We start from the raw sequence: 27,636 nt of genomic DNA, 5'->3' as shown, positions 1-27,636 counted from the left end.
GCGCACACGTCGTGCGCATTCGCCATGTTCTTCAGAAGCAAAGATGACCGGCTGTCGATGTAAACCTGCTCCAAAAGTGTGCCCAAAACTCCACATTTCTGTCCTGTGATGTTCAGCTCTTCAATGCCTTTTGGAATCGTCTTCATTCAGCGATCAAAGTAAGGATACTTTTGTAGTAATTACGCGATATTACAGTGAACTTCGTATATGGAATTCTTCCCAATTAAGATGCAAGTTCCAATGGAATTCGTTCTTTCTAAATACCAATTTGATTATTCGTAAACTCATACACCCAAAACTCGCAGGTACGTAAGAGTTAAAACGTACTCACTTAGGCATATGCTTAGGTCTATCCAATCCACGACATTCTATCGTAACCCGTATGAGGTAGCACGTTGGCATCACACAGGTGAAAATTGCCGAATATAATTTCACCCCCCCTTAGGTCTTCCAAGTTGTCATTTGCGGGGAACTCATTGACGCTTGGCTGTCATTTCAAACGTGAATGTATGCATACACTTCACAGTATTAAAATGACTGAACACGCCTAGCCTTGGAACCGTGGACATATCGGCACCGCTCTGAATAGGTTGTTTCCATTTTTCAGGTTATGCCGTACGGTGGTTTAGTTACGCGTCAGATTTTACATCTTCCATTGATGCACTGACGGGGCTGGCTCACAACGGTGCGCAATCCACATCACATGACGTCAGTTTAACAACATAACAGACGAACCATACCAACGAGCATTTTGTCTGCTATGTACACACTCGCCCTAACTTAGATTAGTTTTTTTTTCAGAAGGCACAAATAAGACGTTACAGATGCTAATTACAACCAGGCTGTCACTGTTTCTGAAAGTGAACCGTGTTTTTGTACATTGCACTGACGTCAAAGGAAATAGAGAAATTAATACAATAGTAATGTGCTTTTCACATGTAACCCAATCACCCTTTATCTCAATCATAGGTCGATCCCTTACGTGCTGTGCTGTTGGGAATAAGATTTCTTGCGATGGGGACTGAATCCAAGCAGAGTGTCTGTACACCTGTTTAGAAAAAAAAATGGAAACTAGTCACATCCACTAAAATGCTAGAGACATCCATATCTATTCCAAGTGGATTTTGGGATCTGTGAATTAAAAATACTTACGAATATGGCTTTTCGTCCAACATTCCGCTGGTGTCCGATCTTTCGTTGGATCTGAAGAGTGAAAAAGGGCGGAATTAGCCGTGCTGTTGTGATGTTTGCAAACTCACCAGTTATAGAAACCTACAAACAAACCACTTATGCAAGGGAGTTTAACATAATGTTCTATTAAAGAAAAACGGTACTCGGTGTTATAAATTGTATACTTACGAAGAGGCTTCATTTCCTACGTCGTCGTTGGGGTCTGATGCTTCGTTGGGTCTAAGGAGCGAAAAAATCAGGTAAACGCACTTGTAGTTTCGTATACTTTTAGCCATTGCCTTCATTTGTTCAAAACTGACCAATAAGAAGTCGATAAAAGATGCTATTTCACATGTAAAAGCATTCTTTGAACTGTGCAGATTAAGTTCTAGTCTTAAATGTATACCCGCTATACTTTTCTTCTATTAGAAGCGACTTTTATCATTGTGAATTAGGAAGTTTGTACTTACGAAGAAACTACATTTCCAAATTCATCCACCATGAACGATCTCTCGTCGAATCTAAAGTACAAAAATCAGGCTACTTTCGTTATAGACCATGATATCGCTCTATAAATAAGACATTAAAACAAGGAATATATTCATTGCCCCTTTTCTCTCAATTTTTATGCTGATGTACTTATATTTAGGTTATAATTATAAGTTGTAGTGTGTCACGATTTTGACATCCTGATGTCTCTCATAATAAATTTAGGTCATTGACAAGACAAGCCCCTGTACAGTGCTGGTGACAAGGCCTCATTTATTCGTTTTGGGGTTAATGCGTAGGTCTTCCTACTTGAAGCTTACATGAGAGCCTGGAAGTCATCTAAATGGCTTGCAGCTTCAAGCATCTCTGCCCCTGCCTCTTCATCCTTTGGTTTCCATTTGCTCACGTTGCACGCCTTTAGAGCGCTGCAACGTCTCAGCATTCTGACTGTTTCCTCATGTGGGAGTGACATGCCATCTGAGCGCTTCCTCTCCGCAGAGACAAGCTGGAGCTTCCCCAAGTCGCAGACGGCGTCCATGATGATAGCCAGCCCGGTTGTCTCCAGATCATTCCAGTCAACTGACAGCTCTGTAAGGTCCGACTGCTGCTGGAGGAACTCAACGAAGCTCTTTGCTTCGTCTTCGGTAATGCCACACTGCTTCAGCTTTAACGTTGTCAGCTTTGGGTACCGGGCGGGCTCCCGTAGCTTCGACCAAATAATGCGTGGATTATTTGACAGGTCCAGAAACTCTAAATAGGGCAGTTGGCTCAGTATGTGTGAAACGCATCTTGAACCCAATCCGCAGTTGACGATCGTCAGCTTGGACAGATGGTGATTTCTAAGATGTGAGACCAGCTCACACACTGCATCCCCGTTTGGAGTTGTAGCCAACCAAGACGGTATTTGGTCTGAATTATTGACCAAGACGACCGTTTGCAAATTACTGAGGTGTCCTACAATTGTGTTAATGCTGCTAATGCACTGGGTGCTCATTCCGCAAGTGACATTCAAAGTGCGCACAGTTTGCAGACTTAGTCGAAACGTGTCACTTCGACATGCAGTATTAAGAACGTCGCAAAGAACTCGCAGCAGCCAGGACCCGACAGACGAGTACTCAACTTTGATCGACCCGTCTGCAGTGAGGCAAGGCTCCAGATGCTGGAGGAAAGAATCCGAATGAAATTCAGCCAGGCAAGCGAGAGCAATCCTTCCCTCCAGGGAAGTGCCGAGGGTCACTCTTCCCTGGGCCAGGGGTGGTATGATAAACTTCATGATGAGGTCGCTGCTCTCCTTGCTGTTGCCACAGCAAAACCTGTACAAGTTGATTTGGTCGCCAAATCGCCCCAGTTTCTTTCTGAATTTCGTCGGCTTTGAGGTGGCAAGACTTTGACAGTATTTGCTGGCGCAGTACTCTTGTACGCTGGGATGGCAAAACCGCACAGCTACCGACTTCTCATCGTCTTTCACCAGAATCCCAACTGAACAAGCTATTGCCAGGGCGTCTCTACCGAAGTCGAACTCTTCAAAGTCACGGTTCTCTCTCGTGCAAAGAAGGCCTTGTAAAGCCACTCTCCCAATATCATAGAAGAACTTCTCCAACTGTTCGCCTCTAACAGGAACCGGGTTGTGAAATTTTGGGAAAAGGTCCGCGTAGTCCACAGATTTTAGGAGGCTTTTGAAGAAATAGCTGATAGGACCATTGCCGTGTATGCAGATGCTGCTCTTGTACTGTCTCACCATATCCTTAAAGATGTGATCGTAAATCTCTGTTAGCCCCTTAGGAAATGCCTCAGTGCCGGCACTTTGCAGCAGCTCACAGAGGGCGCTGATAACGCTAGGGTACGTTGAGAAATCTGTCAGATCTGAGGAATAACTCTCCAAAACATTCTGGAGAAAAAGCATCTTTTCCTTGTTATCTCGAAAGAACTTACTGACGTAGGTGGCGACGTTCTCCCTGCTAAAGCCTCCCACATCTATGATTTGGTAAGCGTCGGGTAGCTTCTTTGTCAGAGTGCGGGAAGCCACGATGACCAAGCTCTCACGGTGAACCTTCTTCGTAATCATCTTGTAGAAATACTCTGGGACCGTTTTAGAGCTGAGCCTATTGCCGCAGCAGATGAGCTGGTCCAAGCCATCCAGAAGGATGGCCACTCGCGACTGCTTCTCCTTGTCATCCATGTACGATCTGAGACTGTCTCTCGACAGTCTTACATCTTCGGGCAGCAGCTGCGCAAAGACAGCGTCGGCTAAGTCTTCTTCCTCGCTGACTTCTCGGAGATCGATGGAAAACAATAGGTCGTAGTTGCTGGCGAGGCTCCTGGGGTTGTCATTTTGTTTGGACCAATCCTGGGATACGGCTTTCAAGAGAACTGTTTTCCCGCATCCCTTTGGTCCCCTCAACAAGATTCGCTTGTACGCGTCGCCGTCGGCATTTCTCAAGTCAAGCAGCTCCGTGTGTACGTTCAACCTCGTTGACACAACCGCCGTTTTGGTAAGTTCAAGGCTTGTAAAAAGCTCAGAAAACTCAAATCTTTTCTCGTCAACCGATGAACAGAAAACAAAGCGATGTTCACCATATTTGTCTTTCAGAATCTGTCTCATCTTTGCTGGCAAATAGTCAGGATTGTCGGGATTAGGCGATGGCGGGTCTGAAAGGAAAAGGGATCAATGTTATTTTCAAACGACTTGAAACCAGAGATACATGCAAAGAGATTGACTCATTTATTTCTGGCAGAAAAGTACTTCAGGTTTTGGAAATTAAATGATGTGGAGATTAGCTAGCTGTTTACAAGACACTCCAAGAATTTTCTTAGTGGGATGAAATTTAAACAGGACCAGGTACGTTGAACAGAATATCCGGACTTGGTTTTAACACGAAGATATGCCGAGGCTATATAATAGGCATACTTCTTTGCATGATGGATGCGTGGACGTTTTGTTCTTAAAATGTGTTAGTTTGTTCAGTTAAACAGAAAAAAGAATCTTACTGTGATTTCTGTCATAATTCTCGACCATCTCTGCAATGTCATTTCGATCACAACTTTCCAGCATTGTTATGAGTATTTCGTACCCGTTCTTGTCATTTCTCAGTTTACGCGTCCAGCTTGTCAACATCTGTCGTTCAAAACAGAGGTAAATTGTCTGTTACCCTTACTATAGCACAAAAAAGCTATATAATTTACTCAGCGACTCGGGTTGCAGTTACAATGAGCAATATCTGAAATGATCGAGCCCCTCACGATAGCCTCCTTGATCTGGAAATTGATATTTGAAGTTAGGAAGTCCAATTGCCATAATCGTTCCCCGCGACGGAAATGCACTTGCTGTCAGCAGTCTCAAGCCCTCGTTTATTACCTGGAACGATTTGTCTTTTTGGCTTTTGTGTGGCTGTCCATCGATGTCATCCACGTTGGCCTGGCTAAGGCCCAGATGAATTGCCAGCCTCCTCCAGTCTTGACCAAGCTCCTTAGCGACCCAAAGCAGCAGGTCATTTTGTGGTCGTCCTACACAATCGCCAACAAAAAAAACCCCGGAAGGTACAGAGGGCAGTATTACACACGACATTCGACACTTAATACATTTTATTTTTCGCTACCTTGTGGGAGAATGAAATGTGTGTGGGTGCACGTGTGGGGGGGGACGAGGGCACGCCCACGAATGACCAAACCCCTGCAGAGTATCTCTTTACTGATGCGAGCAAAATGAAGGTCCCTGTAGTGCCAACTGAAAACTGAGGTCAGGTATACGTCGTTAATGTTAATACTAGTAACCGTGAACTACATGCATTAGAATCAAAATAAAATAGGCCTACAGAAACGTCGCTGATCTTTATCACCGGGACAACAATCTACCCAAAGTTTCTGGCTTGGTATATCGACGGATTTGGAAAGCCCCTGGAGTGACATTCGCAATGTATTCCAAAAACATGGCTGTGCCCACTGACTTGACCAAGCCAAAACACATCAATGGGACACAGCTGTAGCCACTATGAGCCTCGAGCTGAACCAAGAGAGGGCACAAATTTTTCAGCAACGTAGGCGCCTTTGGTCGGAACTGAACTTCGATGGTTAACGAAAGACTATGAAATGCACGCGTCCGGTCGCGGCATTGCTACCAACAAAATGAACACTAGATCTATAGTAAAGAGTGCGGTAACACCATGTATTTATCTCTTCTTTGAGTTTGTGTGGTTCTGAGAAGAACAGGGGAATAACTCGACGTTTCGAACAGTGTACTCTGTCCGTCTTCAGGAGACTGCAGGATTCTAACTGGGAGTGGAGCTTATGTGGTGTAGAGAGGGATCCAGATGTAGGGATTAGCTCGGTGAGGCGTTAAGGCGGGAACAGTGATGGCGGGAACAATGGATGCTGCACTGGATCCTGGGGCTGCATGCCCTGTGTGTGTGTTTGCCGGAGCGTGTCAGTTGAGTTGGCAGTGGGAGAGTGAATAGCTGGGTGCCAAGGGGTATAGAAGACCCATAGGCTGACTGAGGGGGAAACCTAACTAGGGAGTCCTAGGGTATAGGAGACCCATTGGACTGGGATGTGAGGATGGGGCGCCAGATATCGGTGATGTTGAAGCCGATGTCTTGGGGAACTGTGTCGTGCTTGATGATTTCCATGGCTTCTCTGATGCGGCGGGGATACCATCGTTCGATGCTGGTGATAAGTTCAGCTTGGCTCCAGTTGATTTGATGGTCTTCAGTGTGGGAGTTTTTAATTATTGATGACTTTTCCAGCTCTCCCTTCCTACCATGGGCTTTGTGCTCGTTGATTCGGGTAGGGAGGTCCCTGCCCGTCTCGCTGATGTACACTTTGCCGCATTGGCAAGGCATTCTGTACACCCCCGGTCTGCGCTGGGGGTCCTGTCGGTCCCTGTGCGAAGTAAGCAGGTGATGCAACTGAAGTGGGGCTGTGTGAAAAACTTTAATACCGTGCTTGTGGAGAATCCGCTGGATGTGGTGGGAGGTGTTGCCTAAGTAGGGGAGGGTAATGGAACTAGGGGCCCTAACTAGTTGGCTTTGGGTATAGGAGACCCTTCGGCCGGGGGTGGATCTGGGATCTTGGGACTTGACTTGGCTTGTATCCGTTACGTTGCAGCGCTGCAGTGATGTGGTGGAGTTCTTGACCGAGGAATTCTTTGTCGCAGATGTTGTATGCCCTGCGGACCAGGGCCCGGTTGACGGATGCCTTAATCTTGGGGTGGTGGAAGGAAGTATTGTGGAGATACCTGTCCGTGTGGGTGGGCTTGCGGTAGACAGTGCGTGCTAGGCTGCCGTTCTCCTTTCTGGTCACTTCAACATCAAGAAACGAAATGTTGCCATTACGTTCTTGTTCCATGGTGAATTGGATGCTGCTGTGAAGCCCGTTGAGGTGTTCCAGAAAGAGTTGGAGGTTGTCCTGCCCGTGTTGCCAGATGACGAAAGTATCGTCCACATATCGGAGCCAAACTTTGGGCCTGTGGTCTGATGTATTGATGGCAAGCTGCTCAAATTCCTCCATGAACATGTCAGCCAGAACCGGGGATATAGGAGAACCCATGGAGGTTCCAGCTGACTGTTCGAAGAATTTGTCCCGCCAGCGGAAGCTCGATGACTTGACACAGGTGAGAAGCAGGTCGTGTAGCTGTTCTGGAGTGAGGTCTGTGCGGTCCTTGAGGGCAGGGTCTGCTGCAAGCCTGTCCTTTGCGATCGGAGATGAGGCTTCGTTTGGTATCGGTTGGAGGTGACAGAACATCTCATAGGGCTGGAGGGTTGGGGGCGTAGGGATATAGGCGATCCCATTGCCAGGATGCGGGTGGGGCTGGAACTGCTGCTGGCCTTGGAGATCTTGAGAAATTTCTTGATTTGCTTGTTGCGGGATACATTGAAAGCATGGTCGCTGGCGGCTGTGGCGCCATCACTGTTCCCGCCTTAACGCCTCACCGAGCTAATCCCTACATCTGGATCCCTCTCTACACCATATAAGCTCCACTCCCAGTTAGAATCCTGCAGTCTCCTGAAGACGGACAGAGTATACTGTTCGAAACGTCGAGTTATTCCCGCCTTAACGCCTCACCGAGCTAATCCCTACATCTGGATCCCTCTCTACACCATATAAGCTCCACTCCCAGTTAGAATCCTGCAGTCTCCTGAAGACGGACAGAGTATACTGTTCGAAACGTCGAGTTATTCCCCGGTTCTTCTCAGAACCACACATACTCAAAGAAGAGATAAATACATGGTGTTACCGCAATCTTTACTATAGATCTAGTTTCTTTCACCATGAAAACCTTTAAGTCTTATAACACTCCCAACCAACATGGCTCGATGGGGGTGCTTCTGCTCTAGGCGGATACGACTACGTTTGGTAGTCCTGCCGGGGCCGAATTCCGGCCAGCGGTAACACTCGCTTCTTTGAGAAATAAATCCGTCACTCGTCATTCCAAATCCAGACTGATGAAGAATAAACCTGGCATGCGGTGTTTAAAGGGGGAAAAACATGCAGTCACCCGTGACAGCGCAAGCTGTAGAGGTTAGAAGCGGTGAAGTTGACAATGGGTGATATTCAATGGGTGATAGCGGGGATCGGTCAGGGGATTTCTAGGGTAAGTCCCGTAAAACGGTCAAACCCGCCGTCACCAACTTACCTCACCAGCCTACACATTAAAATATACCACACTCAGTCGGACCTATTTTTTTCTGAGCAGGCCTAATTCAACAACGGCCTACATCCACCCACAAGTTAACTGATTTCCAAAATGTTCACATATTCCACTAAAAATCATATACCAAGGAAATGAAAAGCAGGGGGAAAGGTTACAGACACGTGTTTACCTTGCTGCGAGGAGTTTGGAGCACTTCTCTTGACGGCAGGGACATCAGGTAAATGTGCGCAGGCCATCTACAGGAATGCAAAAGACAGTGATGCACAATATGACGATAAAGACACTGTGCTATACCTTCTAACTTGAACAACTCACAGTGAACACATCGTAAACTTGAACACGTGACTGACTCGAACTCCCAAATTCCAAAACCAAAAACAAAAATGTGGAACTTACATGCCGCGTCCTCTGATGGCACATGACGCCATTTTCTCAGACTTCGGTTTTCGTTTAATTGTCATGGGCGTAAATCCTGGGGGCGGGATGGGGATATTGTCCCCGCCACTTTTTGACCCGGGGGATCCTCCTCCCGTCACGTGGTGAAAAGAAAACTTAACGCGGATGGTGAGCAATTTTTCAGGACTTCCCCCAAACCAAAATGTATTCAATGTCACTCAAGAAGGAAAATAATACAAAAGCCATAAATATGCCGTTCTGATGTAAGATTCTGCAGCAATGTAATGCACATTGCGGATTTACAACCAAAGCCTGTGCGTCGCTCCCACCCCCTATCCTCTTTTCAAATTGTCATGGTTGGGCAGGTCCAACCCCTCCCCCTAAAATTTCCCAAATAACTTACGCCACTGGTTATTGTTATTGTATGAAAACCACGTGCATGTTGAATAGCCTGTACATCCTAGCTACGTTTCGCTGCACAAATGCGCATGAACTTTCTGGCATCAACACAAACCCTGCAACAGCAACACTTTTGCAAAGGCCATGGCGTACAATCAATAAACATGTTCCATCCAGTTGTACAAAACCCTTGCCCTTTGGAATTATATCCTTGTGCATGTTGAATAGCCTGTACATCGAAGTACATACGTACCCTACTAAAAATAGCTGCAAACGTTTTGGCAGCGCCATTCCAACTAGACGCTTTGCATGACATCACTTTCCCTCCACTGTTGATCGGTGAATTTCAGTTAAATGCTGCCAAGTTTTGGCAGCAGAGAATTTTTGGAAGAAATGTGTGTCCTGTCACTGCAAACTGAGATAAGAGTCAGAATTTTCCCAAAAGGAGATATTGGTATTTTTCAATTCAGTAGAAAAACGAGCTTTTCAGTGATTAATAAAGCTGAGGGTAAAAGTAGTGGACATTATTCCAGCGGCTTTGCGTCTTTGTTTCAGACATGGTTTCAACATTTCTGACCGCAAACGATTAATGCTATCGTCAAAATTGGTAAGGAAAAGACTTTTTAAAAATGTCTGATCCTGCTAAAAATATGAAATTAAAAAGAAGGGATACTTCTTCGAAATATGACAAAACTCCCAAATTAACCCCCTTCCAATTTCATTTCCCATTATTTCCTGATAGGAACAAGCAGAGTTAGACCTTACACTCACTTTGTCGTGACGAGTCACATAGTACTTTCCGGACAGTGCAGAGCTAAGAAAATGTTAATGCCAGAAATTATTCTTTCGCATAAAAGGTGCAGAGTAACACTTTCGTACCCATCAAGTTTCTACTACGACACATCGTGCTATTTACATTGGAAATGCGTTTACCGTTTAGGGATGTGTTTAGCATTAGCATTTAGCATTTAAGCACAATCCGAAACGCATTTCAATCTACCTGAATATATTTGGGGTTAAACGTGTTAAAAGCCAATGTAGAAAAAATGGGCTCAAGCTGTAACAGTGCCGTTTTTACGGAATATTGCCACTGGTGACGTAATGCCGTTGTGTCGGGGGCACTGACCTTCCGAGTTATGTATTGCTCTTGAAGAACACTGGGTTTCCCCAATTCCACAATTTGATACGAGATAATGCGATAACTTCCGTCCACAAATATAAATGTGGACAAATGACATTTTTGTTCTACCTCCAAATTTCGTTTCCAAAAATGGCATTGTCGCCAGGGTAATCCTGGAGGTTTTCCCCCAAAATATTTGTACACAGGGCTTTGCATGTTTCCTTTGTCAAAGGACGTTAGTGCCAGAAGCCCTACTTGAGATCGTAGTGGTCAAACGGCTCCAGTACCAAGCAGGGAAGCACAAACGGACATGACATCACAATGGCAGCTGGTTTTACGTGATTTCTGAAGGGAAAAGCAGGTCTATAATTTCCAGTTTAATTCACTCCTTGGTCACTCTGGAAAAGACACTGAGTGATGAGACGAAGTGTCCGTCAACTTAAGGATTTTATATTTCATGACGGACACTTCATTTGAATATTGAGTTGTCTCACTTGCACACAATCTGGCAACCTTTAATTCCATTTCTTTGCGGTAATCTAACAGAAGTTCTTAATCTACTTGAACACGGTATTGACAAATACCAGCACACACTTGCAATCGTGCTACATACATAGGCCTGGCTACACGGCAAAAACTGTGGTGTTAAAATCAACACTTTATAAGATAACCACACCATAGGTTGTTACTTTAACACCGCTGGTGCTACTTTGCACACCTATTTGTTACAATGCACTGGAGGCTGGGTGATAAACGTACCACCAAACAACACCAACATTTTAACACCAGTGAAAAGTGTTTTGCTTTTGTCCTCTGATAACACCAGTGGTGTTAAATTTAACACCCCATTGTAGGGCAGTGTAATTTAACATTATCCATGCTATCTATCGAATCTACCAAACTCATGCAAAGGTTGAACAGAAATTCGATGTAAAATACGTTGCAGCTTTGATGCAAACCTGCTGCAGGATTTCATACATGCACATGTACGCCCAAATGTCTGAACGCAGCCTGTGTAACCAAATGGTCCGTGGTATAACTGAGCTCAGGCACGTCCTTTAGAATGCATGATGGCACACGCTATCGAAAATAATTTGCGTATGGGGAAAGGTGGACTATACATGTACTTACCGCGAACAGGGTTCTTCCGTAGTTCAGTCTTGGAATCAAGGATGACACACAACCAATCATCACAGCTTCATTGAGGAGGAAGTCTCAAGTTGCAAATTTCAGCTTGAATCCAGCTCTTCAAAACCCAATCTCCACGAGCAAGTTGCATTTCTGAACAAGGTTTTCCAAAAGCTGCACCTATATTTCTGTGACGTTAACCCATTCGTTGCGGCACCCCAGAATAAACACATAAACACTGCTACCGGAAACGAGAAAAACTCAGCAATCCCTTTCTGCGAGATGACGTTGAGTAACTCGGAAGTTATTGTTGAATAATAAACGGCATTTTAGTCACTTTCTTCAAAAAGCTTTCGCTGGGAAATCCCGCAATCGTGTCTTACGTTGAGCAGCTATAATGTACGTGTACATAGGTGTAGTGCAGGGGGGTTATTCTCTGTACATGTATTTATATAATGCATTCTTGGACTATTAAACCGTGACGGTTTGGTAGAGCCCGCAGGCACACAGACTCGTCAATGGGTCCACTATACAACTGTTGTAGTGGTAAACTATTGGGCGAAAATAAAGACGTCTCACAAAGAATTTCGAGATAAATAGGTACAGTTGCTCGGACAGGACATCCAAACTCGGGGGAAAAAACTATGCGCAATGCGTTTGCCAAAAATACATATGTACATATTTTGGACGATCATGGAGCTGTTGGGTTTAACTTTTTTTAGTTTTTAATTTCTTTTATGTCTTCTAAGAAACTAATTTTTGCATTTTGTTTTACTGTATTCACTACTCAAAAAAGTTCAGGACCGCTTTTTTCTTAACTTGTAATTTTTTTCTCAAGCAATCAGTGGGGCCTTTCGGTTTTGTTTGTCTAGATGGTTTTCTCATTGGAATAAAAAATTAATAACCATGTTTTAAAACATCAAATGCACATTTTCAGCAGTAAAATATCTCATATAGAAAAAGTATACACAAAATTAAAAGCGGTCGTTAACTTTTTTTAGTAGTTTAATTCCCGAGAAATGCAGTCAGTGTAAACATAACAATGTTAACAACGGTATACAAGGCAAAGACGTATTAATTACATTACAATGAGAGAGGTCGGTCTGCTTATAAAAGAGACAGGAGTAACTTGACAGTCAGTTTCTAATAACCTCTGTTTTTTTATTCCGGTAAACATTATTTCAGTTTACAAATCAGGCAGAAATCATTATACTGTACAGATAATCTTCAACGCTTCCTGAGCACTGATAGGATACAAATCCAATCAGTTAGAATTCGCTGAAGTCAGAACCGAAGTCTCAAAGGAAAGCCACAGCTTGCAGCCAAGAAATTGTTCAAATTGCGGATTCCTCTACAGTCCGGCTTCACATCGACTCCCGAAATACTGTTCTTTCAAGTGTCTATGCCGATGGTACGAAATGAAAACACTCGAATCAAAACTTTGGGCTCACGTGGTGTAGTTAAGAATCCATGTATCAAAAAGAAAGAGAGACTGAGTGCGATCTGGACGGTATGAATTTTTGGGTTAAGCCTGTGAACCTGGAGTAGAGAGGCCCAGTCAGAGACACAGCCGAGATTTTGGAAACACCCGAAGCTACTAATGCAGCTCAGTGAGTGAATCTGTTGGGCAATACTTCCAAGCTACACCAACTCTGTAAACTCAGGTCTCATCGTGATCTACAGTTTGTGGATTTACTTTATCACATCGCAAAAGGACTCTGAAAACGATTACATATGAGCAAACTGCTTTCAAGAACCACATACACCTTGTTTGTGATGTATTATAATTCTTATTACCGAAAATGGGTCACTTGGGAGACATTCCCATAGGAACGTGCACAAACTTTACTGTCCCATAATTAAATATTCCCTAATGTGATCTTAACAAAACCTTGTTTGTTTTCAATGTAGACCCCAATCTATCATCTCCCAAAATTTGGACGGTAAAATTCGGCCTCCTTCTGATAGTTGGAGCATTAAGGAGACATTGAAATGTCTCTCTAATGACCGATGTCTCCCTAAGGTCGAAAAATGTACCACAAAATGTCTTCCTAATGACCCATTTGTAAGAATCCATGTACGCACAGCTGTGTGTTACCCTGTACATGCCTAGTTTTCCCTATTGACCACAGATGGTGCTCACTATTCAACAATCAATCCTTTTTAATCTAACTCCCACAGCAATCTTGTTTAGCAACCTTCCAGAATCATCCAGAATCCTCCATTGTGTAGGAAACAGTAGCACATTTCTGGGTTTTCAAAACCCCTGTATTCATCCCATCTAAAGCAACAGAGGATGGGCTCTACCATCCACAATCCAACAAAGTCTTTCAAAATCCTGGCATGGATTTTGAAGGGTCTGAGGGTGGATAAAGCTTAAGCGATGCCAAGAAAAGTATAACTTTGATAGGTACACTGCCCAATTAAAGGGGATGGGCCAAGCAGGGCTAAATTGACGTTATGTGATAGTTTTCAACCGTCTTACATACAATAAGTTGGATTAACCCCTCTCTTATGTCATTTGATCAGCAAACATCGGTGTTTTCTGTGTGCTTTTTTTCAGTCTCCTCAAGAGTCATACCCCTAGCATGGTCTTGTTAAACTACATTCAATACAAGCTGGACTAATTTCCTTCCTGAATAGGTGAAACTCTAACATCATGAGTTCTGGGACTGTTAACTGGCACCTTCTTTGTTGCCACTAATTGACTCTTTGAACCTTGTCCAGATGCTTTTGTTCAATTCGTTCATCTCCTCAATTGTATCTGTCAGAATTTTAAAAATCCAAGAATAGTGCGTTAGCAAAATGTATACAGGCTGATTAGTTTGGGTTCATAGTTAGATTACTGTGTACTCTGTAAGCTGTCGCATAATGACAAAAATGTTATGCCAGCTATTGTTCAAAGTAACTGAGCCTTGACTTTTTTGCATGAATGACTACTAGGACAAAGATTCCACCTTTACAAAAGCCTTCATAGGTATAGACCAATCCAGAGACCAGAATTAGGGGCCAAGTGCCGCACTTGTGAGCAGGTGGCGTGTGTGCGCATGTTGAACACTGTACCCCTTCGACCCTGTGGACCTGCCAAGATGCAGGCACCAGAATTAGAAGTCATAACCACGGGGCCTTCGTGATGGTATGCATGCATTGCATTTGCCTCAGACCAACAGGTCGCGCTTAAGTAAAGATGGAGAAAAGGAATCTCCTTAGATTTGACTGTACAGTGATCACTTGAAAGGACTTTTCCACTCTGAGGCATAGCTGTGAACGCAAGAAAACCTCAGTGTGTCCATTTGTGCACCTTTCTGCAGTTATACCATACCAAAATAACCAACTTTAAAAACAAAAAGCAGGAAACTCACCAGTAGCCATTACTCGGTGGCAGTCTTCGGCGCTGGAACCAGTAGCGGACGTGTCGTGCATTCTTGGGTACTGTAAAATAAGACATGAAATCCACTCATGGTATGGGTGATAAATATACAGTCAACTCGGACTAAGTCGACATCGCGTAACCCGTCGTATCGTCCACGTCGGCCGTTTGACAAAAGTCCTGATCATGTGTAATACATTTCCATTGAAAATTTGATTTCTAAGACGGCATTTATAAGTCATCATTTGGTATATATTGGCATCTTGTTATCGACCCTTTTCGAAAAAACCACAAATATTCCTTTGTGTAAGTCAGCATTAAAAAAAATGTGCTTCGGTATTGGTTTCCTTCGCCGCGTTTGCCAAGAAGTGACAAATGACAAGTCCGGAGCGCACACGTGGCCAGCATGAGTACATCGATACCAGTAACCCCTCTAGTGCTACACGCATGCGCTCCGTCCATTTTGGGGGTCGCCTTATTGAACGTAGTCTGGTTCCCTGCCCAAAGATTCCTGGACGACCCTTGATAATGTGGATGAGTGTACATGTATGTTTTCTGTACCGTTACTGTATCACGTACATGTGCGCACTGCACTGTCGATTGTATGATGTGACATGCAAGTGGCTAGCTGTCCTTGCTTCGTCTTTAGGGGCACATGATCAATTATCAAATTTACAGGATAATAATCGAGAATGTATTTACTGGAATTGACCATGGAGGTAGAAATAAACCAGCGTAAATCAAAGCCATTGAATTAGTGCAAGGAATCATAATGTACATAGGCAAAACATGTGTACATGTAAGTTGGCAAAATGACGACTTACAACACAAGCCCGCATTCGTGTAAGTCGTCATAATTTCTTGAGTCCCGACTTAGCCGGAGTTTACTGTCTATCATTGGAAAGTTCCACAAAACAACATTAAGGTAAATATTAAACACTTATGGCAGAAACAGTGATCTGGCAGCATTTCATGGCTGGGAACACAATGCAAGTTTACTTGTTCCATATTTCATTGATCAATATTTACAAAATCTACACACAATGCTATGCAGTGGAAACCTTTCTTTACCTTCTGCCGGTAGAAGTCTTTATGAATTCGCATCAAAGCTTCATATTTCCTGTCACAGGTTTTTTCGTTGATCTGAAATGACAGAAGCAGGTTAGACCGGGTGTGAATATGAGGTGTTGGTAATTTGTCAACAGTTGGACTGCCTCTTAGAGAGTTTTCATGTTTTGTGTTTTAAAATTCTGCACGCATGAGCGCACACATACATGTAGGTTTCAGAATGCAAACCTATAGTTGCTTCATGAAACTAAAAACAAACCCAAATAGCAAACCAATATAAATAAAAGCATGGGAAGAAAACTGCAGGGGATATGGACAAGGCCTAGCTTGATTCACGGATTGATGCATACAAGCTCAAATATGGGATTTGCCCATACCCAATGCATATTCAAAAACACCGTATACTCAGTGCTTGTCCTAAGGCTTGCAAAAAATTCACATGCTTACTCGGGTGGGACTTTAACCCATGACCTCCTGCTTACTAGTGCAGACATCCTAACCACTTGACCCAGAACTGAATATACATGTAAGGTGTTTATGAACATACATGTACATTGGGTAAGGGCAAAACCAGTAACCCAACATCTCCTCAATGCAAAGTACATCTTGAAAAAGCATTCAAGTTTTTCGAGCAAAATGGGCCAAGGCAAAGGACCATCAGTTTTATTAGCAGGCCTATGTTATTAGTCACTGAACCCCTTCGCGCTGGGAAGCGGCTATAGCCGCCGTAAAAATTGAGATCCTCATCCCGCTTTTCAGCTATTATTCTCCGTCCATGCTCGAGCGAACATGGTGAAAGAAGGCAGACCCTGGCTCTTGTATATATGGTAATTGGTCTTTGTGCGTAGCCCAGAAATGAAAAGACCAAATTTGCATCATAATCACCAGCTTCACAATAGTCCCCACTTTGAAAAGAGGCAATGGGAATGTGGAAGGGTGAGTAGAGCCACATGCCACCAAACAATCTGCCTTTTCACTGTGTAATTCAAAGCGTGCAGAGCACGCAGGGCCACAAACTGAGAATTTGCGGTTTTGCAGGTGGCCTTCGTGGCCAAGCGAGGCTGGAATTCTTGGAGTCGGCTTTTGGGAAGAAATTCCTGTCGTCAAGGGGTTAACTTGTTCCAGAAAATATTGGTGAATTTCAACGTGTACTATGCAACTGTATGGAAATGTATAGAGAGCCCACAACAAAACTGGAAAAGACTCATAATTTAACAAACCTTATAATTGAAAGCTGAACAAAGACATTGACTGGAGCGGGATTTGAACTGCGACCTTCGGAATACCGTACCAGTGCTCTACCAACTGAGCTGCCCAGCCCTATGTTGGTAGCTCTTCCCATTTGTCAATATCTCTGTTTAGGGGATGCTAGCCAGAAGCTAGCCCCACTAGCGTGGCACGGACTCTCACTCCCGATCCATCCTTAGCCACACATCCGTATACGCAATTTCATGTCGACGTACTGAACATTTTTGGCGCACTCACTTATCATCGTGGGCACAATTTCTTTTGCACATGGACATGATCCTGAGCCTCTCCACTTTCTTAGCACCATTTATTGAATGATTTCACTCACGTTGTTCTGCTATTTTCCAGTCTTTTTACCTTCACCCATTCAATCTCACAGGCTCGCTCTCACAGTCGCCATCTTTAAAATAAGGTAATTGAGCATTACATCATTTGACCCCTCATCATCTCGACGGCTGTTCCATGTCCAGACATATCTAATACACGGACTGAGTGATAAAATAGTACATGTACCAATGGGCTCTTCCAAAACTTGGCTACCAGATTAGATGTCTGGACATGGAACAGCAAGATAATAATCGATTTATTTGGTGCTCTGACATGTCTGTGTGGGATTCTCAACACTGTCTTTCATGTCTTTAGCCGTTAAGGCCTATGAACTATTCTATAACTGTTGTGCTGACGGTCAGCCACAGGTTTAGCAACCACATGTCGGAAAAACGTGACATAAAAAGAACAGATCTTACTCCTAGGCTATAGTGGTGAGCGGGTAAGTTACATAAACGTAATGTGCGGACACGGCCATGATGATCAGACACTGTCAGATGATGATGGCGGAATTACGTCAACAGTTTTTTTGCGCAATATAGTGTTCCCTGTACTCACTGTAGTATTTTCCCCACGAGAAAACTCCTTGGCCACACGTTGCCTAATATGTGTCGCTAGGTCACGACCCCTCTTGCTGGAATCAACTGGCCACTCTTCGATCAGCCGAAGGAATTTTCGATATCTGGACGCCGCCATCTTTTTTTCCCTGTTAGGCTTAGTCAAAAATTTTTCATTCAAAATTTGTAACTCGATTAATTTTTCCTTATTTTCCTCTAATCGCATTCCTCTAACTGTATTAACAATTATTTTGAATTCATAAAACGTTATTTCCTACACGATTTTTGAGGTACATATGTTGAGGTTCATGAATATAAGACGCTATCTTTATATTTTTCTAACGCTCTCGTAACTTCTTTCGCAACAAAAATGCTTACCGACGACGAGTACTTACAAAGAAATCTAGTAACATAAAACAGTCGTCTACTGTGCTTAAGTTGCCTGTGGGATGCTCAATTGGCCGACTCGGAGTTCTAGGGAGATTTCTTCTCTTGATAGGCATTTTCAAAGTGACATTTTCAGACATTCGATCGTCACTCTGAGCGTTTCCAGGACTAAGCCTGACTAAGCCTACAGTTTTACGACGTGGAATCTTACAAAGTGCATTTCATGTGCCGACAAATTTGCTCATCGGGACCGCGTATGTGTGGCCCTGAAAGATCAGTCACGTTGTTTTGACGTAAAATAGTTATTTAACAGAGAATTGGTCTTTTTTCCCATATCATGACTAACGTGGCAGCTTCTCTTCGCATTTATAAAAAACACGTCAATTTGGGAGTTCCGTTCCACCGCAAGAGTTTGAATGCTCAGAGTAAAAAAAATGCGTCGATGAGGGCGGCAAACAAATCTAGCGATTTGATGATGTCATAATACAGCTCTCTTTCCCTGGGCACTGATCTCTATAATAAAATCTGGATAGCACATCGGCTCTTTTAACTAACTGTTACGTAATAAAATGTATGTTTACAGATTACAGAATCCTTAGAGAACAAAAATAAAGCATTATTTTACTCGAAAATCACCTCGAGGGGCGGTTTCGCAGTAAAAAAGGTTCAAACGAAAAAAAAATCCATCCAAAATAGAGAAACCAATTCCAAACAATGAATGCGCTTTCTGGTTTCTCTAAAGAAAGATAATACAGTTTGTTTGTTGCCACTGAATGCAGCAATGTTTTGTGCAGAACGACAAAAGTTTGACAGGAATGTCAAACATCTTCTGCAAAACTGCTGGACACAGAGAAGAAAAACTACACAAAGAGGACTAGCAGACGGAATTATTGATTGGAACTTTCTAATTTCCGTTTCCCTGGCGTCCGGGGGGGGGAGCTTTTTGGAATTAAAAAATGGGGGAATTTCAGGCCTTTTCCCAGTTAGGCCTAGCCTAATTTAGGATAGATGCCCCTCCAAGAGAGACACGGTGTACATTCTTCTGATATTGGGCTGTAATTTTCACTGTTTTGAGAACTTCAAAAGATAAGAATGCTCATTTTCTCTGCGTCTACGTCTGCCCATAAATGAAAAAGCACTAAAAGAAGGACAGGGCGCCCCTTTTGGTTTCTTTCCATGGGCGCCGCCATTATTGTAAAACCCTGTAGGATTTTTGATGAGCTTGCGCACAGAAATCCAACGCACGAGTTGACGGAATGCACTCCCAGAGTTTCTTAACCTTGCAGCCGTAACAAGGGCTTTTTAGCACAAGAACAGAGGATAAAACGGGTAAAGTAAGCTAGATGCATAGGGCTCTATAAGAACCGAGAGTGTGCGCGCTCCGGACGTCTTCTACGTAGACCTGGGTAGGCCTAGTACTCGTGTGCTGACGTGGATGCGCAGCCGCGGCCGCCATTGCCACTGTAGGCCGGCAGAGGTAAGCTACCAGTGCCCGGAAGTGACATAACCGCTGCTTCTGTGACACGTATCCATATGCGCACGCTTTGCGTATACATATTTATTAAGGCGCCTTTCCAGGTACATTTTTGGATGCGTTGCGTACACGATGCGTCCATGCGTTTCACTTTCACGGACACAAACATCTACTCCATTAACATAACACATGTTGTGTGTTGCGTTCGGCTGTCATAGTCGCCCCAGAGAATAATCAGCGTTAATGCGCCACTATGGGTGCATTCCACGGGATTTTTTTTACAACATGATAAAACAGACTATAATCAGGAGGGATCATAGAAATATTTCTATAAATCCCGAAGCTGGGACTAATAGTTTCCAGTTCGGGATATTTCTTTCACAAAAAGCCCCAAATTGCGGGCCTATTTTGGATAGTGGTGGGCGGCTACATTCGGAAATGAGCGCTTAGTTTTACTGCTATTTGGGTGTATCTTCCTTGATAGGCGAATAAAAAATATTTTTTTTCGTGGCTTACCCCCACAAAATTGAAAGAAAAGTGATTTTTTGGCCATAATCCTGAATTTCCGGAGAAAAAAACGGAGGTCAACCTCTTCACGAGATTCAACAGGCGGCGCTATTTTGCACTGTTTTCTATTGGAGCGTATTTGGAGTAGTGCAACCTTATGCGGTGAGTACCAAAAAAAACCAAAACAAAACAAAAAAAACACGCCCTCTTTCGTTCCGCTTGGAGCACATAGATATCTATGGTTTGTCCCGAAATAATGAAACAGTCGTATAATTGTAGAGCCGTAGTGTGACGTCATCATAGAGCTAAACTACAGGGCTTCAATACTAATAGAAAATCATATTGACGCCTTCCTGGGCGCAGACATTTTTAACCCATGTGCGTGCTTGTAGAATATTCAAAATCAGATTGAATGGAAATCGAATTACGTACTGGCAATGCTCAAGTCCAACATACGCGAATGTTAGCGCTTATTGTGAATAAGGAAAACATGTACAGAGCAATGGTACATGTTTATTGACGTTCCTTGCTGATTAGTTTAAAACGATTGTTTCCCTTACATTCGAGCACGGTCGTCCGATTTCGTATGCATGTCTTTCGATGACTGTCTCCTATGAATATATAGTGCAGTTAAATTTAAAAGTCGTGCTCTAAATTCAGTCAACGTTAAAGTGGGTTGACGGCTCTGGAGCGGCGAAGGTCGTGCGCATCGGTAAAATCCGATCAAAAAAGTCATACGACAAAATTCTTGTGCAGTGCATACACGCACGCGTTTGTGTTTTGTATGCTTTCCATAGGTTTGTGCACAAACATGGATGCGCCAAGCAGGCATCACTTTGTACATGAGTCAGCGCTCTAGTTTTTATATAGCTTTTGAGATCGATATCAGTCTTTATTTATTTCTTTTTTACTTAATAGTTTGTTTTAAACATAACTAAATTTAATAAAAAGTAAAGTTGCGAATTACTAGTGTGATTGATTTTTAAGCCTATAGTTTCAATATCACCGTAAAAAGACGCCAGGAGCATCGCCGATTAGTTTCCATCAATAAGCAATCATAATGAAACACTTCATCGCGACTAACGCAAACAGGACGGCGATGGTTGGTTCAACTTGGCCGACCGCCCGCGTTGATTCGACACAGTGGGCCTACAAGGCCGTCTCGCCAAATTGATCATACATGTGTTTGTTTGTTTGTTCTTGTGTAAACAGAGACCAGTGTTTAATGTAGGCATATCTGACTAACATAAATCAAACGCGTGTATGTCCCGTTGGAGTTACTATTGGATATTTTAGGAGGCCTATGTGAATTGTGCCACTTAGCTGTATTAAGTAATTTTGGTAAATGCAAAGCGAGAACAAAAGAAGAAAAAGAGGAAAAAGAATAACGAGGAAGAAGCCTCTTTTTAATAAAGGCTTTAAAGCAATAGTTTGTACATTACGATAAACTGTTTACTTGAGTCCTCATAAATATTCAAATTTTTATCAATAAATCAACCAATACTCATACAAAAAATTGTGAAAGGGACCATTAATACAATTTATTAAAAAAACCTTAAAATTACAACTGTGGTTTCAATACACGTTCGCATTCAATTTTTCGCTCTTTTAACTTGCATGTCACTATTGTTGTGCCTTTTTCGTTTTAGCTGATGAGAATTTACATATTCATTGAGAATTTACATATTCAATGAGAATATGCAAAACAATTTACATATTGACGAGTAAAACTGTGACGCCATCGCGGTTACTGAACACAGGCGTTGTATAGAAAAAGTATGAACTCGCAATGCCTTTACACTAATTAAAGCCACCTGCGGCCACTTGACCGTGCCGAACACAATGGTAATGGTTAAACTGTAAAACAACGCTTAGAGTTTAAACACATTTCTAAACACATTTTTGTACCCACTTTTTAACATGATTAGCCGCGACACGTTAAGTGTTATGCGTTCAGGAATGTGTGCTAAGTGGATTTCAAAAAGCTAAACATGTACCATGCGCACGAAAAAGCGTTTAGCGTTTAAACATATTCCTCAACACATTTTAATAAACATGTCATGTGTTGAACATGTGGAAAAAGTCGGTACAAAGCTTGCTTGTTATTGCAACTTTTGATACCGAACAAATTTGTTTGACAATGGGGAGCATGAATTTGTAAAAGCTTGGTATTCGACGTGGTAAGATGGCCGTTGGTGACTTCAATGACCTTTGTATGCGGATTAAGGGCATTGTTGGGCCAATTTTTTTTTTAAATATGAAGTCCATGGTACTAACCTTCAATGTTGCATTGATTTGTGCACAATATGCTGGGAAGTTTCCTATTTCGCATTGTAAATTTGGATTTTTTGGCTGACAAACATTTCTCAGAGATGTTTCCAAAGAGCAAATTCGGGATCCGCAATGTGAGCTTGAAAGCCTGTGCGTACGTATCTTCCCTGATTGGACATCACAGCAAAAGCGCTTGTCCTGAAAACTTATCCTGAAAAAAAAAAAGTTGTACAATATCTAATGTTTAAAAAGGTGCACTTTTCAAACAGTTTTCATACACTGAAGAAGAGTATAGAGATGTAAAAAAGTAAGTGGAAGAAAAATTCATCGCATGGATCCCTTGATAAATAAATGAATAATTCCAATACTTGAGTACGCGTACACCAAATAATACAAACAATTAACTGCACATAGAAAAAGTTTGTAGTGATGATAAATTAACAGGAATACATGATTTTGAATTTCGTCCCTTTTCCTTTTTTCCCCCCGATATTATTTTCCAATTAAATTGTGGGGATGCGTTGTGTTTTTCCTTGGGGGGGGGGCTTCCAATGCCCACAATCGATCCCACTTCTCCAATAAGCACGGCAGCGAGGAATCAAGCTTAAAGGGGGGAGACGTAGGCCCAGGCTATTCAGGAAAACCAGGGGAAAAGTTGGCAAGATAAACGGCGTCTAAATAGAATGAGAATGAAGGTGCCACCTCATATTATCATGTACTCCAGAAATTCCAACAACACTGCTAAGTGTGTAGTATTTTAGTAAACATGTTTGTATCCATGGTTGTTCTTAAAATGGGTTTTCGGTCTCTTTTCTCCAAAGATTAGCATTTCAAATACATGCGATTTCAGTTTTAAAAGCCAACGGTGAATCGTTTGATACAATTCACTCTATCTGCGAAGAGGCTTTGAGGAATGAAACTTTTCATCGCGAGACAACAATCGAGCCTTTGTGAAGTCGTAACTCGGTCGTGTCGACGTGTTGTCTCCTGCCAGTGTGTCTATTCCGCTATAGTGAGTGAACTCCCGCTCGCACGTGCTGCAGCGGGACTGGTCTGAATCGACTCCGGGTAAACGAAACCAGTGTTTGTTGTCGGACAATTGCACTGCTTGCTCGCACTGAGCTAACCACTGGGTGATTCGCTCCCTTTGCTTTACTTTCCTTGGCGATTGACTTGAATGTGGCAGCACAGCTGGTACGTGCACGTCAATCAGGTTGGCTTTGAATTTGGGGCGTCCTGAACTCGGATCATTTGCGGAACTAGTCGGATTTAAATCCACGTTTTCAACGACAGAGCCATCGCGTTGATGAGCGTGCTTCAACCCGCTTGTATTACTGTGAATAACATCTGATGCCAATCCAATACTAGTGGATTTCACTGTCCTTTGTTTCTTTGCTGTGTGGATTTTATCCCTGTGTTTTGAAGAGATCATATTTAAATTTGCCGAGGTTTTGGCGGGCTTGTGCTGTTCGTTCTGAGCCTTCGATGGTTCGTGGTCCAGAGCGGTATTTGGCGGGGCTCGGGGGTTGTCTTCGCCACCGATACGGCGCATCTTTTCGTGCCACCACCGGAATTCCTCGATTTTAGCCTCGTTGAAGGCGTCCAGTGTGTTTGCGAGACCGTTGTCCAGCTCTGGTTTGGTCGCTAACGAGTCTCCGTAGTCGTTCTTCGGAAGGGGGGACAGCCTATATCCTGTCTTGTTGGTTATGCTTTTAGGCTTGACCCGTGTACTTGTCCACTGGGGTAGAGCTCTCTTGGGGAAGGACTGCAAGTCGCTGGTTCCAGGGTACGGAGCTTCGGATTTGACCAACGGCACAGGCTTTTGCTCAACAAACGCAACCCCAGTTGCGACACTAATACAGTCGCTCTTGGATTGCCCTAAGCGTTTTGGCTTGTCTTTCAAATCCCCCGTCAGGTAGGCCTGCACCTTCCGCCGTATCGAGGGCAGTACCACGGGCTCCGTGTGGACAGTTCTCGGGGAAAACTCCCCGTTCGATCTGCTGCTCCTAGGGTTGCATTTGTACAGGCTTCCGCTGACCTTGATGATGCTCTTGCTTAGAGCAGGGTATAGCTCGTCCCTGGGCAGAGCGGCTCGATCTCGATGCGACGGTACCGTGCTGACATTCTTGGGAAGTTTTGGAAGACGTATTTTTCTTGCGTTTGGCTGTCTTGAGTTCATCACTTAGCAACAAGAAAAACAAACGATAATGTTCTGTACTCAGACTTTGCCACGCAGGTTAACCTTTTATTTTACTTGAAATAAAAAAGCAGACAAAAGGTCTGCCAACAGCATCATGAGAGCCTGATGTCTTTCCAAAATCTTTCTCATCATCTGTTTCTGTCGGTGAAGTTTAGAGACACAACAGTGCGGTAGCCACGATGGGAAAATTGGATGCACAGAAGTTCCTGAGTTGGGAGAGTGGTCAAAATTTCTCCCCAAAAAACCAATCCAAGTGGCTTCTTTCGACACCAGGTTATATGGCCATAAAGTTCACCTGAACCGTTGTGACAGAAGATAGGATTGTAAACGCTCGGGCTAAAGCTCTGGTTCTCGGAAATCTACGAGTAAAGCTGTTCTTCAAATACACCCATCTGAGTTCAGCATAGAGACTGTGTACGCTGTGCCAAAACAGCCCATTATGTTCTTATGCTATAAAGCCGTCAGCTGCACCTGTGCACATGGGGAAAAACGTGGACACCAGACCACAAATCAGACTAGCTGAAGTGCTCTTTTGCGCTGATGTCATGGTCGGGTGCTTATCGTCGGAGTGTTTCTCAGCAAGTGTGGAATTCTGACAGAGATCGCCATCCGTTGGCCTGGAAACCGCAAGCAGAAGAGATCTCAAAATGCCAACACCTCGTTTTCACGCTGCATTCCGGCAGTCGCGTGGGGGTTCTGAGTAAACATTGTCTAATCAATGTTTAACCACGGGTTACATGACTGAAATCACAGCTTTGGCTTGAAGGGGCGCTGATTTCCTTTAATAATGCCGTTGTACAGAGTGACTAGGGTCATCTGATAAGGTCTGTGCAGCGTCAACAAGTCTGCGATAGCGCCTGTAAAATAATCGGGCAGTGAAAATAATCCAAAGTTATAACAACCTGTATCACTGAAGAACGAGTCTTTGACTCAATAAAATTAGCGATCGTGGTGGACAAGAAGATCGTGCGACGTATGGGCTGTAGGCATGCATGCGACAGTATTGCAGTTGACTACTTCAACGTGCAGCAAGAAATGATCGCAGCGTGGTACGACTTTCCAGAGGACTCTTATATTATGCCGTTTTGCTTTGTGTTTTGTATCTACAAAAATGTACTTTACAAATTTGCCTCAGAGTATAAACTGCATGGGATTTTCTGAATGGCATGGGATATTCGATGGCGTGTTTTTGAGCATAGAAATTTGAAGGCTGTACAAATTGTAGGAAGAGATATCCGAAGTTCGTTTGACACAAAATGCGAGGCAGGAATTCTGGTCAATTACGTCAATTACCGACGGGGTTTTCAGAACATACAATGACCCAGGACAGTCCTAAGGCAACAGCATTGCATGCGCGAAGTTATATTTAACAAGAGTTTTTTTTTGTCAGCCTCATATATCATGTGTGTCATTCAGCATTCAAAGGTTTTGACAAGTGTCCCTTTAATAAGCAAGCTCTCAAACCTCCCTCCAAAGTGTCATTATCCTCCTCTTCACGGGGTACTGTGTCAATATTTGTGTGCATACCTGTCAAACTCATAATGATGTAACCACAATTGCAACTTCGATATTGGGCGACTGTCACGCTCACGTTTATTTTAGTTTATTCAAAATCGGAAAAATGGCTGTAAAAACCTAACATAGAGGTCTATATTTAAGTATGCCAGTTATATAGTAGCATGTGCATTGTAATTTCTTCAATCTAATATACAGTACAGTCAGATTCAGTGCCGCATCAAGTAAGGGTGTAAAATTGAGGTTTTGCATAGACTTGAAACAAGTTGGACTTACGTTGCTCTTACCTATGCAGTCGTCAGCCATCCCTTCACCAGCCTGTACACAGTCCACTGTCGTCACGCTTGGGCTGTCGCATAACCACAGACGTATAAACGGGGCGCCCTCATTTGATAACCTTTGCTGTGCAATGTGTGTCATACGTGTACGTCACCAGTCAGAAGTCCGACTTGACAGATAAGTCAATCGGACCCCCCCCCCCTTTGGTGATGTGTGGTTATTCATAATTGCATATGAACGACATGATTTTGCATAATAGCCTATACGGAATTTCCACCAATAGTCAGACTTGGAATTTCCACCAATCAATGTAGTCAGACTTGTTCATTATAATGCAGGTATGAATTATGTAAAAAAAAAAACCGTCTGGTAATTTGATTGGTTGCTGCCACTTTTGGTAGATGAGCTGATTCGCTGTGTACAAATGGTTGGCAGATTCGTCAAGTTGGGATTTCCGAACTCACAGTAACAAGTAGATACAAAAGGGCGCGAAGCAAGTAACGACTCGCAACCTCCTCCACATCCAAAGCATAAACGTAGGCAAGGCCACAGAGGATCCCTACTTGGTCAAGTCTATGTATATAGGTTTTGCACGGCTACGTGCTTGAATAAGAAATTGAAGGTTCAATATGGTCTGACTTGTACTTTGTGTTTTAATACAACATCAAGACAGCTCAATGTCAAATGGTTAAATCAATTTAACAAATCAGTGCACACTGCTTAATACAATATTTGCATACAAAATGACACCACAACAGCAATTAATTTACATTCAAGCAAAATAACACCAGGCTCAATAGCATAACATGAAACGGCACTGGTTAAAGTTTAGAACTACAAATTTAAAAGGTAGTCTTCCAAATGTCAAATTAGGAATTTCAACTCGTCTGGGCCACTTATGCATTACATAGGCTGCGAGAACCCCAGATACAATTCCCAATCAAATGCCACGCTGGTATTAAATTACAAGTTATTTACTAATTTTGGTAGGACAACCTTCACCTGGAACACTGTGACTGACTCGTACGTGCAATTCAGTTGCCTTTGACGATCATTCACGTAAGGTTTACGAGCCCATCTCCCAG

At 43.2% G+C, this 27,636-nt stretch overlaps 3 protein-coding genes across 6 annotated transcripts; all 3 read right to left on the bottom strand.

Moving 5' to 3' along the window:
• Positions 1-624: 624 nt before the first annotated feature.
• Positions 625-3,775, bottom strand: LOC110975265 (uncharacterized). Its single transcript, XM_022227595.2, has 5 exons — positions 1,980-3,775; positions 1,641-1,691; positions 1,360-1,410; positions 1,153-1,203; positions 625-1,048 (listed from the first exon to the last, which is right to left on the bottom strand). Exons 1-5 carry the CDS (start codon positions 3,722-3,724, stop codon positions 979-981), a joined length of 1,968 nt encoding a protein of 655 aa, XP_022083287.2. The 5' UTR covers positions 3,725-3,775; the 3' UTR covers positions 625-978.
• LOC147799800 (uncharacterized) lies at positions 3,750-11,777 on the bottom strand. The gene is made up of 6 exons (XM_087133835.1): positions 11,352-11,777; positions 8,475-8,541; positions 5,015-5,163; positions 4,648-4,774; positions 3,812-4,308; positions 3,750-3,761 (listed from the first exon to the last, which is right to left on the bottom strand). Exons 1-6 carry the CDS (start codon positions 11,409-11,411, stop codon positions 3,750-3,752), a joined length of 912 nt encoding a protein of 303 aa, XP_086989961.1. The 5' UTR covers positions 11,412-11,777.
• A 711-nt stretch (positions 11,778-12,488) lies between these two features.
• On the bottom strand, positions 12,489-26,649 carry uqcc2 (ubiquinol-cytochrome c reductase complex assembly factor 2). Of its 4 annotated transcripts, none has more exons than XM_087133484.1 (4): positions 18,314-18,729; positions 15,790-15,861; positions 14,711-14,780; positions 12,489-14,112 (listed from the first exon to the last, which is right to left on the bottom strand). In XM_087133484.1, the coding sequence occupies exons 1-4, from the start codon at positions 18,443-18,445 to the stop codon at positions 14,024-14,026; spliced, it is 363 nt and encodes a 120-aa protein (XP_086989610.1). In that variant the 5' UTR covers positions 18,446-18,729; the 3' UTR covers positions 12,489-14,023. The 4 variants fall into 4 exon arrangements, 2 of the variants coding, with proteins under 2 accessions (XP_086989610.1, XP_022083505.1); XM_022227813.2 differs by lacking the exon at positions 18,314-18,729 and adding an exon at positions 17,920-18,075; XR_015424463.1 differs by lacking the exons at positions 12,489-14,112; positions 18,314-18,729 and adding exons at positions 22,564-25,614; positions 26,560-26,649 and having other exon boundaries at positions 14,714-14,780.
• Positions 26,650-27,636: the final 987 nt, after the last annotated feature.

The sequence above is a fragment of the Acanthaster planci genome, linkage group LG02 (genome assembly GCF_054643075.1).
Source record: "Acanthaster planci isolate LZ-2023a linkage group LG02, COTS_SCS, whole genome shotgun sequence".
Taxonomy (NCBI): Eukaryota; Metazoa; Echinodermata; class Asteroidea; order Valvatida; family Acanthasteridae; genus Acanthaster; species Acanthaster planci.
This window is presented reverse-complemented; position numbering and strand designations above follow the sequence as displayed.